Below are 17,954 nucleotides of genomic sequence, written 5' to 3'. Positions count from 1 at the left end.
CGCCAAATTAATGCCACCGTCCGCCACGATTCCCACTGCTGGCAGAAGCTGAATATTCTGCCCCAAGTCTTCAAATACCCATCCTACCAATTGCACCACTAGCCTCACACACAGCTCCATCATTCACCTACCAACATTTTTATCAATGAGGAGAATTCGCACCTAAAATTCATATGGTCCATTGGACTTCACACAGCGAGCATTGCTGCAAGCCTCACACCTATATCTCACAGCTTGCACACTGCCAACTATTCAACCATGACAGCCAGATTGCCCATACAGATTGCACAGCAGTCACTCACACACTTCACCCTCGCTTGCAGGACAAGGTGGCGCACAGACAGAGGCAGCAGGAACTAACAGGCTGGGGATAAGTGTACCTGCATGTCCTAACCCCATGGAGGAGGTAATATGGCCAATTATTGGGCTGAGGCTGTGGCCAGCAATGGGGTGGAAACCACTGAAGATCATGGTATCCTCATACCTCATCCTCCTCCTCATATCCCACTTCCTCTTCATCACTCACTCGGTTCTGATTTACAAGCCGCAGGTGGGGTAAGTGTTCACCTTTTAGTCTCCCCACATGATAATCACTTACCCTTGTGCCATTCTCCTTTCAGATATCCAAGAAAGTGACCTGGTCAGGCAGTGGGGAATGGCAAAAAGACAGTGATAATGAAGTTGCACTGTCACTTGATTTCACACTCACAGCTATCAGCTCAGATACAGACACTGCGTATAATTTTTTGGGCAGATTAGAGGTTGGATCTGCAAGTTTAGGGACGCAGGGCATTAGTCTCCAACCAGACTTGGAGGAAAGGGTCACGTGGGTGCCAGCTCACTAAGGGTGAGGTCACATATGGATTCTCATGCACAAGACTCAGGAGGATTTTGATTGGGTAGCGTACAGAAAAAGGCTAATGGGTTGTGCACAACAACGCGCTTGATGCAAGAGAAAGTCTGCCAATGCCAAGGGCCTTGCACAGAGCTTGGATCCCATCCTTTCTGGCATGGAAGTGGAGGTCAAATCCATTTACACATTTGTGGATCCAATCATGATGCAATGTCTGATGGGCAATATTACAACTTCCAGTGAACATAAGCAGCAGTCACCCAAAATCTGAATGCTGCCAATCAGGCTCAGACTGCTACCATCATGGCTGTGGCTTATAGCGTGCAATGGGCAGAGTGCTGCAGTAGTCCAGAAATCTGCCCACGAACACTTTGCTGGGATTGTTGAAGCACCACCCAGGTGAGTGGTTGTGGCTACTATAGGAAGCCATAAGCCAATTGGCTAATATTTGGGAAATTGCTGGAATCCATTATTAAGAAAGTAGTAACAGGACATTTTGAAAATCATAATGAAATCAAGCAGAGTTGACATGGTATTATGAAAGAGAAGTAATGATTGATAAATTAATTGGATTTTTTTAGGGATGTAACAACACAGTGGATAAAGGGGAGCCAGTAAATGTAGTGTTTGGATTTCCAAAAGGCATTTGGTAAGGTGCCACGTAAAAGGTTACTGCACAAGATAAGAGCTCATGGCGCTGGGATGATATATTCACATGGATAGAGGATTGGCTAATTAACAGAAAACAGGGAGTCAGGCTAAATGAGTCACTTTCAAGTTGGCAAACTGTAACTAGTGGAGTGCTACAGGGATCAGTGCTGGGGCCTCAACTATTTATGATCTATACTAATGACTTGGATGAAGGGACTGACTGTACCGTAGCCAAATTTACAGACGATACAAGATAGGTGGGAAAGAAAGCTGTGGGGTGGAGACAAAAGGCATGATTTTACTACAGGCTTCAGAACCATGATGTCAGGATGAAATGGGGGTTGGGAGCCTGCAGTTGCTGGCAGCAGGACCGCCTCAGTGATTTTACCAAAGGCGAGCTCTGAATTGGCTACCTTTGGGCTTGCTGTCCAATTAAGGACGGGCTCTTGATTGTGCCAGCCAATCAGAGGGCTGGCAGCTCTAGAAGTCTCCAGGCATGGTGGATGCTACTGAGGCAGGCAGGAGACCTAAGGCAGCCTCCAGGTAGGTAAATTAAAAATTAAAAAATCAGGAGACCAAGGGCGAGAAGGGCTCTGCCTGCAGCCCCCTCTTTGGACCACAGAGCCTCTGGCTCCAATGGCCCCCAGGCTGCCACATGGAGGCTGTATCTGTTAAGCTGATGGTCTCCCCACATCGCGGTGGAGGCACTCCACTGACAGCAAAATTGCCTCTTCCTCTCATGATCTTGCTCCTCAGCTGCTTGCCGTATAGCTGCTGGCAAGGGCAGTCCCTCCATGATGGTGAGGTTGTGTAGTATGCAGATGACCACCACAAATCTTGACACCTGCTCTTCCAGAGCAGTTCAGGCAGTAGAAGTGTTGTTTCAGCATGCCAATGTCTGCCCTATTGCAACCCATGTGACAGCGTAGCTTTCATTGTATGCATGCTGTGCACATGTGCATGAGGTATGTATTGGAGACATCAGCCATGTTGGCAGCAGCAAGGCCTTGTCACCCAATAGCCATCCTATTGTTTGCTGTGGAGGCTGAAATACAGCTGGCACAACAAACTGTTACAAAATGAAAGCATCTTGGCTGCTGTTAAGGATAGCAGGCATGTACTTGCATGATTCTGTGTGTGTGGTCGCACACCAGTTGAACGCTGAGGGATTGAAATCCTTCTTGCTTCCGCTATGTGACAGAGTTGACTTGTGGTGCCTGCAAAGTGATGTGTGTACAGTCTGTATTTCAGCCTCCACAGCAAACAAGAGGATGGCCACTGAGTGACAAGGGCTTGCTGCTGCCAACATGGCTGATGACTCTGGTACATACCCCATGCACATGTGCACAGCATGCATACAATAGTGGCCCCCTCCACCACGGGAACCGTGCAATCCGAACAAAGCCGTGTGCTCACTCCAACTGCTTCTCTCTGGTGCCAGAGAGTGAAATGTAGTTAACTCTCTTCGACAACCTCAGTGAACTCCCTCATGCAACAGTGGATGGCAAACCGCAACATGTTGCAAATATCTCCAGCTCCAGCCTGAAACAAGCCATACACAAGAAAGTTCATCACCAGAGTCACCTTCATAGCCACTGGTAACGCAATCCTTGGCCTACTCTGAGATTGCAGTTGTGGCTGCAGAGTGGCATATTTCAGTGAGGACATCTTCACTGAAGCGCAGGTGTATTACACGTTGTTCCTCACTGAGGTTCATATTGGAGAATTGCTCCCTGAACATCCTGGGTGGATCTGGCCTCCTGCTGAGAGTCCTTCTCCCCCAACTTCTCCTCCCTCTACTAGCACTTGTCCTGATCTGTGTGGTCTCTGTGCATTCTCCAAGCAATGCTGTATTCCAAGGGAACTGTTTACTATGTGACCTTTGTCTGGGAGTAGCTCGTTTGTGCAGAAGCCTTGAATTCAGTAAAAACTTCACCAATCCCTGTAGACTGCTATAATTTGAAACATCTATCAGAAAGCACCAAACGCTTGTGGAATTGAAACAAAGCTGGAAAAAAATCAATGAACCTAGGTTGATGATGATTCTTTTAAAAAAACACTCGTGGTGGGGGAGGGGCAGTCCTTCCTGCTGCTGAATGTGTGCTCAGCTGTGCAAAGTTAAGAGAGGATGTTGGGTTCAGCTTTGGGCTCCATAATGGTAGCGCTGGTATCAAATCTAGGGAGGCGGTAGCATAGTGGTAAGCATCACTGCACTAGTAAAACTGAGACCCAGGGTAATGCTCTGAGGACCTGGGTTCAAATCCCACCACTGGAATTAAAAGTCTGATGATGACCATGAAACCAGTGTCAATTGTTGTAAAAACACATCTGGTTCACTCTTTAGGAAGGAAATTTGTTGGCCTACATGTGACTCCAGACCCATAGCAACGTGGTTGACTCTTAAATGTCCTTTGTGTGATGGAATGCAAGCCACTCAGTTGGATCAAACTGCTGCAAAGCCTAAAAGGAATAAAACTGGCCAGACCACCCAGCATCGACCCAGGCACCAGAAATGACAATGGCAAAGTCCTCCTGACTAACATCTGGGGGCTCGTGCCAAAATTGGGAGAGCTGTCTCACTGGCTGTTCAAGCAACAGCCTGACATAGTCATCCTCATGGAATCATACCTTACAGATAATGTCCCAAACACCACCATCACCATCACTGGGTATGTCCTGTCCCACCAACAGGACAGACCCAGCAGAGGTGGTGGCACAGTGGTATACAGTTGGGAGGGAGTTGTCCTGGCATCAAGTCAAACATGGGCAAGGAAACCTCCTACTGATTACCATATACCACCATTCCTCAGTTAATGATTCAGTACTCCTCCATGTTAAACACCAATTGGAGAAAGCACTGAGAATGGCAAGGGCGCAGAACTCTAGATGGGACGTCGATGTCCATCACCAAGAGTGGCTCGGTAGAAACAGACCGAGCTGGCCGAGTCCTAAAGGCCATAGCTGCTAGACTGGGTTTGCGGCAGGTGGTGAGAGAACCAAGAAGAGGGAAAAACATACTTGGCCTCATCCTCAACAACCTGCCTGCCGCAGATGCATCTGTCCATGACAGTATCGGTAGGAGTGACCAGCGCACAGTCGTTGTGAAGGCAAAGTCCCGTCTTCACATTGAGGATACCCTCCATCGTGTTGACTGGCACTACCACCATGCTAAATGGGATAGATTTCGAACAGATCCAGTAGAACATGAGTGGACAATATTGAGGCGCTGTGGGTCATCAGCAGCTGAATTGCATTCAACCACAATATGTAACCTCATGGCATATCCCACACTCTACCATTCCAATCAAGCCTGGAGATCAACCCTGGTTCAATGAAGAGTGCAGGAGGGCATGCCAGGAGCAGCGCTAAGCATACCTAAAAATGAGATGTCAATCTGGTGAAGCTACAACAAAGGACTACTTTCATGCCGAACAGCTTAAGCAGCAAGTGATAAACAGAGCTAAGCAATTCCACAATCAACGGATCAGACCTAAGCTCTGCAGTCCTGCTACATCCAGTCGTGAATGGTGATGGACAATTAAACAACTCACTGGAGGAATAAGCTCCACAAATATCTCCATCCTGAATGATGGGGGAGCCCAGCACATCAGTGCAAAAGATAAGGCTGAAGCATTCGCAACAATCTTCAGCCAGAAGTGTCGAGTGGATGACCCATCTCGGCCTCCTCCAGGGGTCCCCAGCATCACAGATGCCAGTCTCCAGCCAATTCGATTCACTCCACGTGATATCAAGAAATGGCTGAAGGCACTGGATAGTGCAAAGGCTATGGGCCCTGACAATATTACGGCAATAGTACTGAAGACTTGTGCTCCAGAACTTGCCGTGCCCCTAGCCAAGCTGTTCCAATACAGCCACAACACTGGCATCTACCAGGCTATGTGGAAAATTGCCCAGGCATGTCCCGTACACAAAAAGCAGGACAAATCCAACCGACCAATTACTGGCCTGTCAGTCTACTCTCCATCATCAGTAAAGTGATGGAAGGGGTCACCAACAGTGCTATCAAGCAGCACTTGCTCAGTTTGGGTTCTGCCAGGGCCATCAGCTCCGGACCTCACTAGAGCCTTGGTTCAAACATGGACAAAAGAGCTGAACTCCAGAGGTGAGGCAAGAGTGACTGCCCTTGACATCAAGACAGCATTTGACTGAATGTGGCATCAAGGAGCCCTAGCAAAATTGCGGTCAATGGGAATCAGGGGGAAAACTCTCCGCTGGTTGGAGTCATACCTAACACAAAGAAAAATGGTTGTGGTTGTTGGAGTTCAGTCATCTCAACTCCAGGACATCACTGCAGGAGTTCATCAGGGTAGTGTCCTCCAACCATCTTCAGCTGCTTCATCAATGACCTTCCTTCCATTGTAGATCCAGAAGTGGGGATGTTTGCAGATGATTGCACAATGTTCAGCACCATTTGCGACTCCTCAGATACTGAAGCAGTCCATGCCCAAGTGCAGTATGACCTGGACAATATCCAGGGCTGACAAGCAGCAAGTAACATTTGCACCACACAAGTGCCAGGCAATGAGCATCTCCAATAAGAGAGAATCTAACCATCACCCCTTGACATTCAGTGGCATTACCATCACTGAATCCCCCACTATCAACATCCTGGGGGTTACCATTGACCAGAAACTGAACTGGATGAGCCATATAAATACTGTGGCTACAACAGCAAGACAGAGGCTAGGAATCCTGCAGCGAGTAACTCACCTCTTGACTTCCTATGACCACCATCTACAATGCACAAGTCAGGATTGTGATGGAATACTCCCCACTTGGATGTGTGCAGCTCCAACGACATTCAAGAAGCTTGACACCATCCAGGATAAAGCAGCCCACTTGATTTGCACCCCTTCCACAAACATTCACTCCCTCCACCACTGACGCATAGTGTACCATCTACAATACGCACTTCAGGAACTTACCAAGGCTCATTAGACAGCACCTCACAATCCTACAAACATGACCATCTAGAAGGACAAGGCAAGCAGATAGATGGGGACACCACCACCTGGAAGTTCCCTTCCAAGCCACTCACCATCCTGACTTGGAAATGAATCACCGTTCCTTCACTGTTGCTGGGTCAAATCCTGGAACTCCCTCCCTAATAGCACTGTGGATGTACCTACATCACATGGACTGCAGCGGTTCATAAAGGCAGCTCATCACCATCTTCTCAAGGGCAATTATGGATGGGCAATGAATGCTGGCCTAGCCAGCAAAGCCCACATCCGATGAATGAATTAAAAAAAAATCCATATGATACCCTGAATGGTGCCATGATCTGCCTGCTCTACTTACTTCTGGCTGATGTTCAATGTGCATGGTCACGCTTTCATCAATCTGGCCGCGGATGCAATTTTGGAGCTCTAAGGGCACTCTTAACACCTAAAAGATAGCCACAATCGATCCCAACCTCTCACCCAGAAGCCTTTTCCCCATATTTCATTCATGTCATAGGTATCCCTTTTTCGTTGGTTTGAATTGTTTATTGTAAACTTGGCCTAAATCTAAGCAAAAGCAAATTTTGGGAAACTATACATCAATTTTCATCTCATTTACTGACATTTGTGGTTTAATTGTTGTTGCTAGGCACTGGTAAAATGCATTTCACCTTTCATTCTCAAGAATCTTTCATTATTTTTGGCACGTTGCAATATAGCAAAACTAGTAATTACTCTTTGTGTTATTAACTGTATGTTAGTATGATGTCCCTTTGTCTACTGTTTTAACAGAGGATAATTCATTATATATCTGTAAACAATAATTTTAGGCTGTACTGTTTTAAAGTTTCAAATTTGTTCATAATGTATTTTGTAAATTTAAGGAAGAATAAGGCATCAATTTGGTAATCATTTTGTGACCTCCTGAAAGATGCTCATAAATATGAAAAATTACAAGTATATCAAAACAGTTGTGAAATCACAGTATATCACTATAATAATTGATAAGAGTTAAATTACCAATTGCTTAGGAAAACACTGGCAAATTATTTGACTAGAAAAATAACAAATGAACTACCTACCACAGAAAGGCAGTTTGAAAGCAGAGCTCCATCTTGGTTTAACATATTGGACACTGTTATTGCAGGAAGATTCATGCTCTGTGGGTTGAACTGAAGTAGCCCATTCTGAGGCATTGAGTGGCAGATTGAGTGGTAGCTGGATTCTGTGTCAGCCAAGTGAAGAAGTGAATGGTCCGGCATGGTAGGAGGAGTAATAGGAGGGATATCCAAATCCTCATCTCCGATGTTTGGGACTGGATAAGACTGTGGAATAAAGTGACATTTTAATAGATATCTTGAGGATGGTCGTGCATTTAAAAAAAATCATAGCTCCCTCAGGCAAAATCAATCTCCACCATAACATTGCCCAAGGGATAAATGAAACTCAGTGTGGTATTTCTAGCCACCAGGGTAGACAATTGCAAGCAGAATTTGTCATTTTATTTTGGAGGGTATCACACAAGCACTCAACTCAGCCAGTGCAGGAGACTGAGTTATACATTTGATGAATCCAAATCTGCCCCCACATATACCAAACCAAACAATTCTGGAATCTGGACTTAAAGGTCTAAAATAACAACTTGAAATGCTTATTGCAAACTTATGGAATTTATTATTCTCTTTAAATGGAAAAAATCTAATGCTAATTACAGTTTATTTCAAATCACTGAGAATTAGCATAAGTGTTTAAAAAGTGATTTAAATCTATCACTGGCAATAGCAAAAATGTGCAATGACAAATAAAGGCTGCAGGATGTATAATGCAAATCAACTTTGTCGTGCAAAATTGCATGAGTACCTCATTTTTTAGTGTATGCAAAACATTGAATGTCTCTACTGAATAAGAGCTCTCTTAGTTAGTGACAGTGAGTGGCTGAACCATACAGCCAGGAGGTGCTTCAGGTTTGAGCGAGCAGTAAAAATGCTCAATGTTATCACATCTTTTAGAAACATCTCAAAGCACTTCACATGTTATGAATTATTTTGATGCAGAGATGCAAGCATCAATCAATAAAACATTGAACTGAGTAGCCAAAATAATAGATTACAACTCAGAGGTAGTACGAACAAATTATATATTGTACTTCCTCCAGTGCTTGTTATTGATGCACAGAAGAGACATGAAAGTGTCAGAAGCAGTGTCAAGAAGAGCAAAGAGGCTGATCCTGAGAGGGCATTTTCAGCCCCCCAAAATGGGGGGGTCAAATTTTTAACAAACATTTCAAATCTACTGCACCACCATCCGCCCACCCCGCCTTGAGCCTGCCTACGTCCATTTTTAATGGAGGCAGAATGGGGGGCACGCAACCAATCCACTCTCAGGAGGCAGATTGGTCATTGAAAGCTGTTAAGGAGGCTGTGTGCTTCCATTGTTCCAATCTATTTTTAACTCATGTAAGTCAGATTTCCCTGGCCTTAGATAACCTGGTGGGTAAAAGGAGACAAGAGTGCTGGATCCACAAGGTTGAGTGTTTTTACAGCACTGCTTGTGGGCCAGGGGGAGCAGAAGCAGGCAAACTGTCCACACCCTCCCTCCACCAACCTGGACCACCTCCATAACCTCTGACCCCAAACCTCTTCCCTATCCTTCTGCTATCATGAACTACCTCCCCCCACAACAGATGTCCCTGTGATCTCCTCTGCCATGCCTGACCCTGTGATCAACAATCAACCGTGCAATTTTGCTAACCATCAGTTTGGCTGTTGGATAGGAAACCTGGCGAAAACTATTAAAACATCCTCGAAAGCAGGGATACCTGACAATTCCAGATTTCTGTCCATGGCTCCTTCCCTCTGCTACAGAATAAATATCCAGGCTCTGGACTGAATTTTGAGGAAAGGCTAGGGAAACTGTTCTTTCTAGTCTTGAAAGCAGGCACTTGATAGGTGATGCTAAAGTGGTATTTAAGCAACTAAACAGTACGGGAAAGGTAAATCTGAGAAATTCATTTGCAATAAATTACAAGGCTAGGGAAAACAGGCAGAGGTTCAAATTAGCTAGAAACACATTTAGGACTGATCTTGGGAAGCTTTTCTTCACAAAAAAAAATCAATACATGGAATGGATTTCCAGTTAGTGTAGAGGGGACAAAAACCCTGGAAATATTTAAGAAATAATTGGATGCAATGGAGAAAATTCAGGGTCTTTGAACTTGGATGAATTAGGATGGGCCAAATGGCTGCATTCATTCATAATTGCCTCGTGAACTGTGAATACAGTGACTGTTGTTATTTAGGCAAATGTAGGAGTGATCTTTAGCTACAACAGGATTCCACAAACAGGGGCAGCATCAGGTGATGCTGTGGCAGGCACTGATGTCTTATTTAAAAGGTTACCAATGCTGAATCTAATGGTGACTGCCCGGAAAGCTAAGAAAATAAGGGAACCTGCAGCCAGGATGGAAGAAAGAAGATACTGGGTGACCCCACAGTTCAGTGATGCCTCCCTGCAGGTTCTTCCCAAGGTTGCAAGGGTAAGGCAGGAGGTCCTCCTCCCCAGGGATGGGAGTAGTAGATTGGCCGCCTCACCAAGCAATCCTGGATGGAGGTCACAGAGGAGGTTCAGCAGCCATGGGGTCATCCGGAGAACCCGATCCTCAGTACCGCAAGCATGTCAATGACCTTGTTCAGTCTGCCAAGTTGAGTACTCCAGACTTCTTTTCCCTTTGGGCCTTCCATGTGGCAACACAAGGGAGTGCATTCGGTGGAGAGGGAGTGACCACCCAGTTGGTGGCAATGGTGTCAGGCAGCAGTGTATTCTGTCACAGGCATGGCGCACCTTGGTGATAGGCATCCATCTGTCTTTGCTGACCCCACTACGTCGCTTGAGGTCAACCACATATAGAGGAGGCATTTGGGTGTGTCCATCACGGACCACTGGGCTGCCACCAGCATGGGCGTTGTGCTCCTCTCTGTGGGGTGACTAACAGTGTGCTTGCAGGAGAAGACAGCCCATAACATAAAGAAACAGGCCAAGACTGGTGGAGGCATTCCATTCCTCTTTATCCTGACTCCCATGGAGGAAGCTAGAGATCCTAGAATTGGCAGGACAGCATGGCAGCCGCTCCAATGCTGATGGCAAGACAGCAGTGCCCAGCCAAGAGACTGAGCAGCTGAGTGTAGAGGTACAAGGGTGCATATGACATACACAAGGCATAGTTCTCAAGTATCCACCACTGAACACATAGAACTGGAAGGATAGTTGGAATGCTGTAATGGGAAACCCACAACCCTTCAATCTATCTGTTTTAACATGCAGGTCAGGCCAAAGAGCAGGGAGCTGGAGAGAGCAGGGAACAGCTGCCCACCTCTGAGGAGGATGAGGTAGCCTCAGAGGATGGACACACTGTCACATCATTCCCCTGTACCCTCCAACAGCGTAGATACTCTCACATCGTTAGTATCCGATCATGGTTAGTTTCAGGGTCACAATCTGGCGAGCACATCACAGACATGCCTGAGCAGCTGACGGGTGCTGTGACAGCTGAGGCCACTGAGAGTTCGAGGACTGTGGAAGGACAGGTCCATGCTGAGCCCCAGGCTGATGATGTGTCTCTGGAGTCATTGCCAATATGACAACTGCTGCAGCTGCAGCATGAGGTAAGGGAATATCTGACGAAGATTCCAGAGGCTATGTGCACCTTGACACTGACGATTGAGGAGTGCATCCAGGCCATGATTGCTGCCACAGGCATGTGCGCACTTGGATTCCTCCATGGAAAGACTGATGACCCTCAAAGACTGATGATCCAGCAGACCACCCAGTGGATGCCAGAGGTGCATACAGACCTTGTCCAAGAGCTCTACCGCAGCAGTGGCAAAGTACGAGGGGAATAAGGCACCTGCAGTCTCCACCAGGTTCTCCTGCTCCTTGGGCAGCAGGGTGGTACAAGTGTGCCTTGCTTTCCGCATCTGAAGGCTTCTGTCAGGGCCCTCCTGGGGTGTGGACAGCGGCTCCTCAGTTCCTTTGTCAGTGACACCAGTGGCTCAAGTAGCCACAATGGCAGGGGAGGGTCCTACACCAAAACTGTACACAGTACTCTAGGCTTGGTCTCACCAATGCCCAGTACAGTTGTAACAAGGCTTCCCTACTTTTAACCTCTATCCTCATTGCAATAGAGACCAATACTCCATTTGTTTTTCAAATTGCTTGCATGTTAACTTTTTGTGATTCATGTACAAAGACACATAGAGCCCTCTGTACTGTAGCATTCTATAGCCTCTCTCAATTTAAATAAAATTTTGCTTTTCTATTCTTCCTACCAGACTGGATAACCTCACATTTTCCCACGTTACACTCCATCTGCCAATTTTTTTCCCACTTAACCAAACTATATCCCTTTGCACACTCTTTGTATCCTCCTCAACTTGCTTTCCAACCTATCTTTGTCTTGTTAGCAAATTTGACTACAATACACTCCGTCTTGTAATTCAAATCATTAATATAGAACACACATATCTTCTCCAGCAGGTTTCGGGCATTGCTTTTAGCAAGAATATCAGAACAACATATCCATATCATGTGTTCCTATCCTCTTCTGCAACCATGCTGTCTTTTCTGCAGTTTCACATACAGACGTCCTTGTAATCTACTGACAACTATAGTAACAAATGCCTTCCGGCCACACTAAATGCACTCTTTTTTCTTTTCCATTAAAATGCCTGAGCAGTTCTGTCTATTGAAATCAAATGTGAATAACATTTTTAATTCCTTCCTGTTGGATGCAAGACTCTACCAGGGAAGTCAAATCTCACAAAATATACCCCATAACATTGCAAACTTTTTTTCTTACAATCCAAACAAGCACACATGGCCTAAAAGTGATGTGCAGGCAAAACATGGTGTGATACTTTAAGTCACCATTGCAAAATGTCAAAGCAGTGATAGTGTCAGCATTCACACTTGCCACACCATTAATAGACTTGGCTATGTAGCTGAGGGCACATCCTTCCTTCACTTTCTCTCTCATTCAGTTCACAAAGATATTTGTTCTGCACCATCAAAAATTGTCATCACTCTGATGCCACCAATATTTCTAGCTACACTTTATTCTTAATTATGTTTTATAGCTTCCCTTTTTGCCTCTTAACAGATTTCCTCTTGCATTTCCTTCTTTTTATGAATTTGGGTAATATTAATTTGATCATGTGTTGGTGCATTGGAAATGCTGTAACCTCCAGGTTCAGCTCCGGACCAAGTGCTGGAAAGTGGGATTAGGTTGTTTCGCTCTTTTTCAGCTGGCACGAAAGAAAATGAGCTGAATGGCCTCCTTCTGCGCTGCAAATTTTCTATAGGCAGAATTTTCCCTGAATTGAATTAAGTGTGGTGGCGGGCCCGAAGAAAGACGTTTTACCCTCCAGCTGCTAGGGCAGATTTTGGCGCTGCATCATCCGCTTCCCACCTCATTAATTATGCAGCCGCAGGAAACAAGCTGTTTCGCTGGCGGGCGGCCACTGAATCACCTGCCACACCGTTAGCTCATAGTTTCCTCATTCCAGGTGCCATATCTAAACTGCAGCTGTGCACACGGTTCTCAATGCTTCCAGCCCAGGACTGCAAGAGCAGGTCAGAGGCTAGGAATCCTCTTTTTTAATTCGTTTATGGGATGTGAGTGAGTTAATCAGCTCAGGATTCCTAGCCTCTGACCTGCTCTTGTAGCCACAGTGTTTATATGGCTAGTCCAGTACAGTTTCTGGTCAATGGTTACCCCCAGGATGTTGATAGTGGGGGATTTAGTGATGGTAATGTCATTGAAGGTCAAGAGGCAATGGTTAGATTCTCTCTTGTTAGAGACGGTCATTGCCTGGCACTTGTGTGGTCCGAATGTTATTTGCCACTTGTCAGCCCAAGCCTAGATATTGTCCAGGTCTTGCTGCATTTGGACACAGACTGCTTCAGTATCTGAGGAGTCGGTGAATGGTGCTGAACATTCTGCAATCATCAGCAAACATTCCCACTTTTGACCTTATTATGGAAGGAAGGTCATTGATGAAGCAGGTGAAGATGGCTGGGCTGAGGGCACCACCCTGTGAACTCCTGCAGTGATGTCCTAGAATTGATATGATTGATCTCCAACAACCACAACCATCTTCCTTTGTGCTAGGTATGACTCCAACAAGTGGAGTGTTTTCCCCCTGATTCCCTTTGACTCCAGCATTTATTGCCCATTCCTAATGAGTGGTGAGGTGGTGGTGGTGAGTAACACACCTTCTGACTCCCCAAAGCCTGTCTACCATCTACAAGGCAAAAGTCAGGAGTGTGATGGAATACTCCCCACTTACCTGGATGAGTGCAGCTCCCACAACACTCAAGAAGCTTGACACCATCCAGGACAAAGCAGTCTGCTTGATTGCCATCCCTTCCACAAACATTCACTCCCTCCACCACCAACACACAGCGGCAGCAGGATGTATCATCTACAGGATACACTGCAGGAACTCACCAAGGCTCCATAGTCAGCACCTTCCAAACCCACAACCGCTACCACCCAGAAGGATAAGGATGGCAGGGACATGGGAACACCATCACCTGGAAGTTCCCCTCCAAGTCACTCACCATCCTGACTTGAAAATATATTGCCGTTCCTTCACAGTCGCTGGGTCAAAATCCTAAAACTCCTTCCCTAACAGCACTGTGGGTGCACCTACACCACATGGACCGCAGCAGTTCAAGAGGGCAGCTCGCTACCACCTTCTCAAGGGCAATTACAGATGAGCAATAAATGCTGGCCTAGCCAGAGAAGCCCACATCCTGTGAATGAATGAAAAAAACACCTCACAAGCCTATCACACATTCACTGGTATCTCACTCACTGCCAGTTCAAGGGACATTACCACTCACTCTCAAGCACACACCCTCGCATCTCCATTTGGCCTCATCTCCTCTGGAGACTGCCTCCTCAGCCCTCGCCATCTTGAGGCCATTTGCATAAATCAACATGTGTCCCCACACGCACCCTGGGATACCCCCTTTCCCCAAGCAAGCTCTAGCCCTGCAGCCAGTGAAAAGGCACCCCCGCCTTACCGCTGATCTGGTAGGTAGAGACCTACTTGTGAGGCTCCCCCACCAAAAGTGATGTGGTGTTGCCTGCGAAGCCTGGCGCTGATGACCACAAGTGCTGCCTGTAGCAAGGTAGGCGATCAAAGCTTGAAGTCCCGAACGTACTGCAGCCTGCCAGGCGCACGTCGCTAATGTTCTATTGTGAAACATGCCAGCATGATAATGAGCTCATGATTCAGTGTGCCAGGATGATTCCGGTGAGCACGGCTTATAATGAAATTCTAAAGTATTGAAATTAGGTACCCAAATGTCCCGATGCTGGGAAATGTGGCTCACCATTGACGGGTGGAACAGACGATCGCAAACTGGTTTTATGACAACGTGAAACCGATTTTTGCTTTCCCCCGATATTTTCCGCTCCCGCCCACTATGACGCCCACTGCAAATGGGAGCGGAAAATCTTGGCCCATGTTTCTATGTTGCAATAAAAATTATAATGTTCAAATATGATCATAACATACAGGAAAACCTAAACGTGCAAGCAGTGCTTAATAGAAGTACACTTCTGACTTCCTATTACCTTCAGATTGTAGCACAACAGACTCAAACCCTGCTGGCTTGAAATGGATGAAATCAAGCCCCATATACTTCATTCTGACACAGTTCCTTCCATACCAACCACAACTTATATGACATGTTTGCATATTAGGCTGCACGACTACCGCATTCATAACTAATCTTTCAAAGTTATTAAACCTAAATATATCTCAAGAACGATGGCTTTATAAATAATAATTTGGTTTACAATGAGATAGGGCAGGATTTTACAGGCCTTGCCTGCCTGCCCTTTGGATTGTCTGGACCCGCTAAATGCCAATGGACTTTTGACAGGGTTACTGCATGCCCCGTGGCGGGTCCTGCCACAACGGGGCCAGAAAATCAGCCTTAGTCTCCTATAGTAAACAATCCTGGAGCAAAAGGAAGTCGAGCCAATATGAGCGCTAAAGTTTAAACATCATACCGCTGATTTTGAAACATAACAGACCATTTCTCAAAAAAATATAGGGGCAGAGTCTTCTGCCTGTTGGGCGGGCCGGTCGGGAGTGGGCGAGGGCGGGCGTGGAGCTGGTCGCCACCCGCGATCGGCTGTGCGCCGCCATTTTACGGGGCACGTAACACGCGCTCGGTAAAGCTCAGCGCTACCTGTGCGGGCGGGGGGGGGGAGGAGAGAGAGAGTCGGGGCCTGCGCTCTTTCACACGTGCGCGCGGAAGAACGCTGAAATCTCCCTGAGGCCCGGAGCTGCCTCAGGAAGATTAAATTCATATTTAAACTTTGAAATAAAGAGAGAAAAAAATTATTCAGACATGTCTCCTCATGTGACAGTGTCACATGAGCTGGGACATGTTTATGAAATGTGAAAAATGTATTTATTAATTTAACAAACCCTTCATGAAACCTCATCCCGCCCGTGGATGAGGTTTCATGAAAAATCGAAGGCCGCTTGGGCTCTTCGCCTGCCCGCCAACCTTAAGGTTGGATGGGCAGCCCTGTCAATTATCAGAATTGACTTTTAAATGGTCTTAACAGGCCTTTGACAGTTCGGTGGGCATGCAGCTGCCTCTGGCACGCACCCGCCCAATGGAAGATCAGAATGACGCGCGGATCCCGGTGTCACCGCGCGACATTTTACGCGTCAGCATGCGGGGCGCGCCCCCACACGCCAAAGAGAAAATTCTGCCCGTGGTGATACAACACCACCCCCACCATTCACATCCCCAAAAAACAGATTTTTAAAATCTTAATTTTATGAATATTACAGTCAAAATAGCAGAGATCTGCAGCCAAATCACTGTCTTTATGGCAACATTACTTCTTTCAATACAGGATTTCTAGTTATTGTTACACTAAAGATTTTAATAGAATCAAAACTCCTCTTGAAACAAGTACATAAAGCTGTCCAAATGTAAAAACAGGCCAAACAATATAATTACAAATATTGCCAAGACTCTAGCCTTGTGACTTGTTTATAGTGATAGAATTTGAAAGTCATGACAACTGTTTTCTCCCGAGTTGAAAAGGCAGATTTACATCCCTTGGGCTCAATATTATCCCAGGAATGAATGCTCTATTGCCTTGAAATCTGCCTGTTATAATTTCAGCATCTATCATTGAAGAAAACAACTTGCGAACTACCAATCTTGCTCCATGGCAAAGTCCTAGTTTAGGATTCAAGTTTCGCAGCAACATTATAACTGCTCTTTCCTTGCGCCGAGTTTTCGCTCCTGAGTCGCGATTCAGAATCGGGAAATTTCCTGACTCTGAAAACCCGACTCGGGAGAAAGCGCCCCGAATGGTCGGATTTTAGTTCTGGGGAAGATGGGTGCTAACTGGAGGCAGGCCTGCCACTTACGGTAACAGGGTGGAAGCAGCTACAGAGGCTACCGGGGGATGAAGTGGTCTGTTTAAAAGGACCACTTGGTGCTTTGGGACTTCATATCAGGTGTAATAAAACAATAGAATAAAAAACAGCCCTCTAGCCCCCACCCCTCACACCCTCCACACCCCCCATCCATTTCAACTCATGCCACATTATACCTCCGACATAACCCCGATGGCCTTGCCTATCTTCCATGCCAACCTATGCCCAGCTACCCACTCCCCATGACCCCTTATACCCTCTGTGCCAACCTATGCCCTTCTACTCATTCTCCATGGCACCCCATATATTCCTGTAAACCTATGCTCCTCTACCCAAACCCCATGGCCCTTTATAGACCCTATGCCAACTTAGTGCCAACCCATGTCTCCCAACTACCACCCATTGCTATTAAACCCTCCATGCCAAGTGAAGCAGTATCCACTGAGGCAGACCTCAGGAGCAAGGCTGAGATGAAATAAAGTTCTAAGAATCTATCACAGGCTTCACTATATTAAAGAAAAAACACTCTCATTGATAAAAGCCCATTCAATACATCTAAATCCATTTAAGTACTTAATCCCTTATAAAAAACAAACACTTGTATTCACTGCCTCACTTCAAAGACGGCTAATCTCCTTATGACCACCTGCAGCACTGATTTTTTTCAACTGCAGGCTAGCTGTTTTTTTTTCAATATTTAAAGGGCAAGGGATTTAGATGATTTGACAGTTTGACAGTTCCACAGACATAATCCACTTTTTATACACATTCATGTCTACTCTTAGCAATCCCAAAGGGGTAAAAGCAAAATACCGCGGATGCTGGAAATCTGAAACAAAAACAAAAATTGCTGGAAAAACTCAGCAGGTCTGACAGCATCTGTGGAGAGGAAGACAGAGTTAACGTTTTGAGTCTGTATGACTCTTCATCAGAACTAAAGAGGAATAGAAATGTGGTGAAATATAAGCTGTTTAAGGGGGGTGGGACAGGCGGAGCTGAATAGAG

At 46.0% G+C, this 17,954-nt stretch overlaps 1 protein-coding gene across 2 annotated transcripts in view; it reads right to left on the bottom strand.

Moving 5' to 3' along the window:
* Window positions 1-17,954, bottom strand: part of tox (thymocyte selection-associated high mobility group box) — a 297,637-nt gene that overhangs the window by 109,981 nt on the left and 169,702 nt on the right. For both annotated transcript variants that reach the window (XM_078540444.1, XM_078540445.1), the window contains exon 3: window positions 7,551-7,793. In XM_078540444.1, coding sequence (XP_078396570.1) covers window positions 7,551-7,793 — 243 coding nt within the window. The remainder of the gene's footprint in view (window positions 1-7,550; window positions 7,794-17,954) is intronic.

The sequence above is a fragment of the Cetorhinus maximus genome, chromosome 4 (genome assembly GCF_964194155.1).
Source record: "Cetorhinus maximus chromosome 4, sCetMax3.hap1.1, whole genome shotgun sequence".
NCBI lineage: Eukaryota > Metazoa > Chordata > Chondrichthyes > Lamniformes > Cetorhinidae > Cetorhinus > Cetorhinus maximus.
Note: the sequence above shows the minus strand (reverse complement) of the source record. Positions and strands in the feature narration are given on the sequence as shown.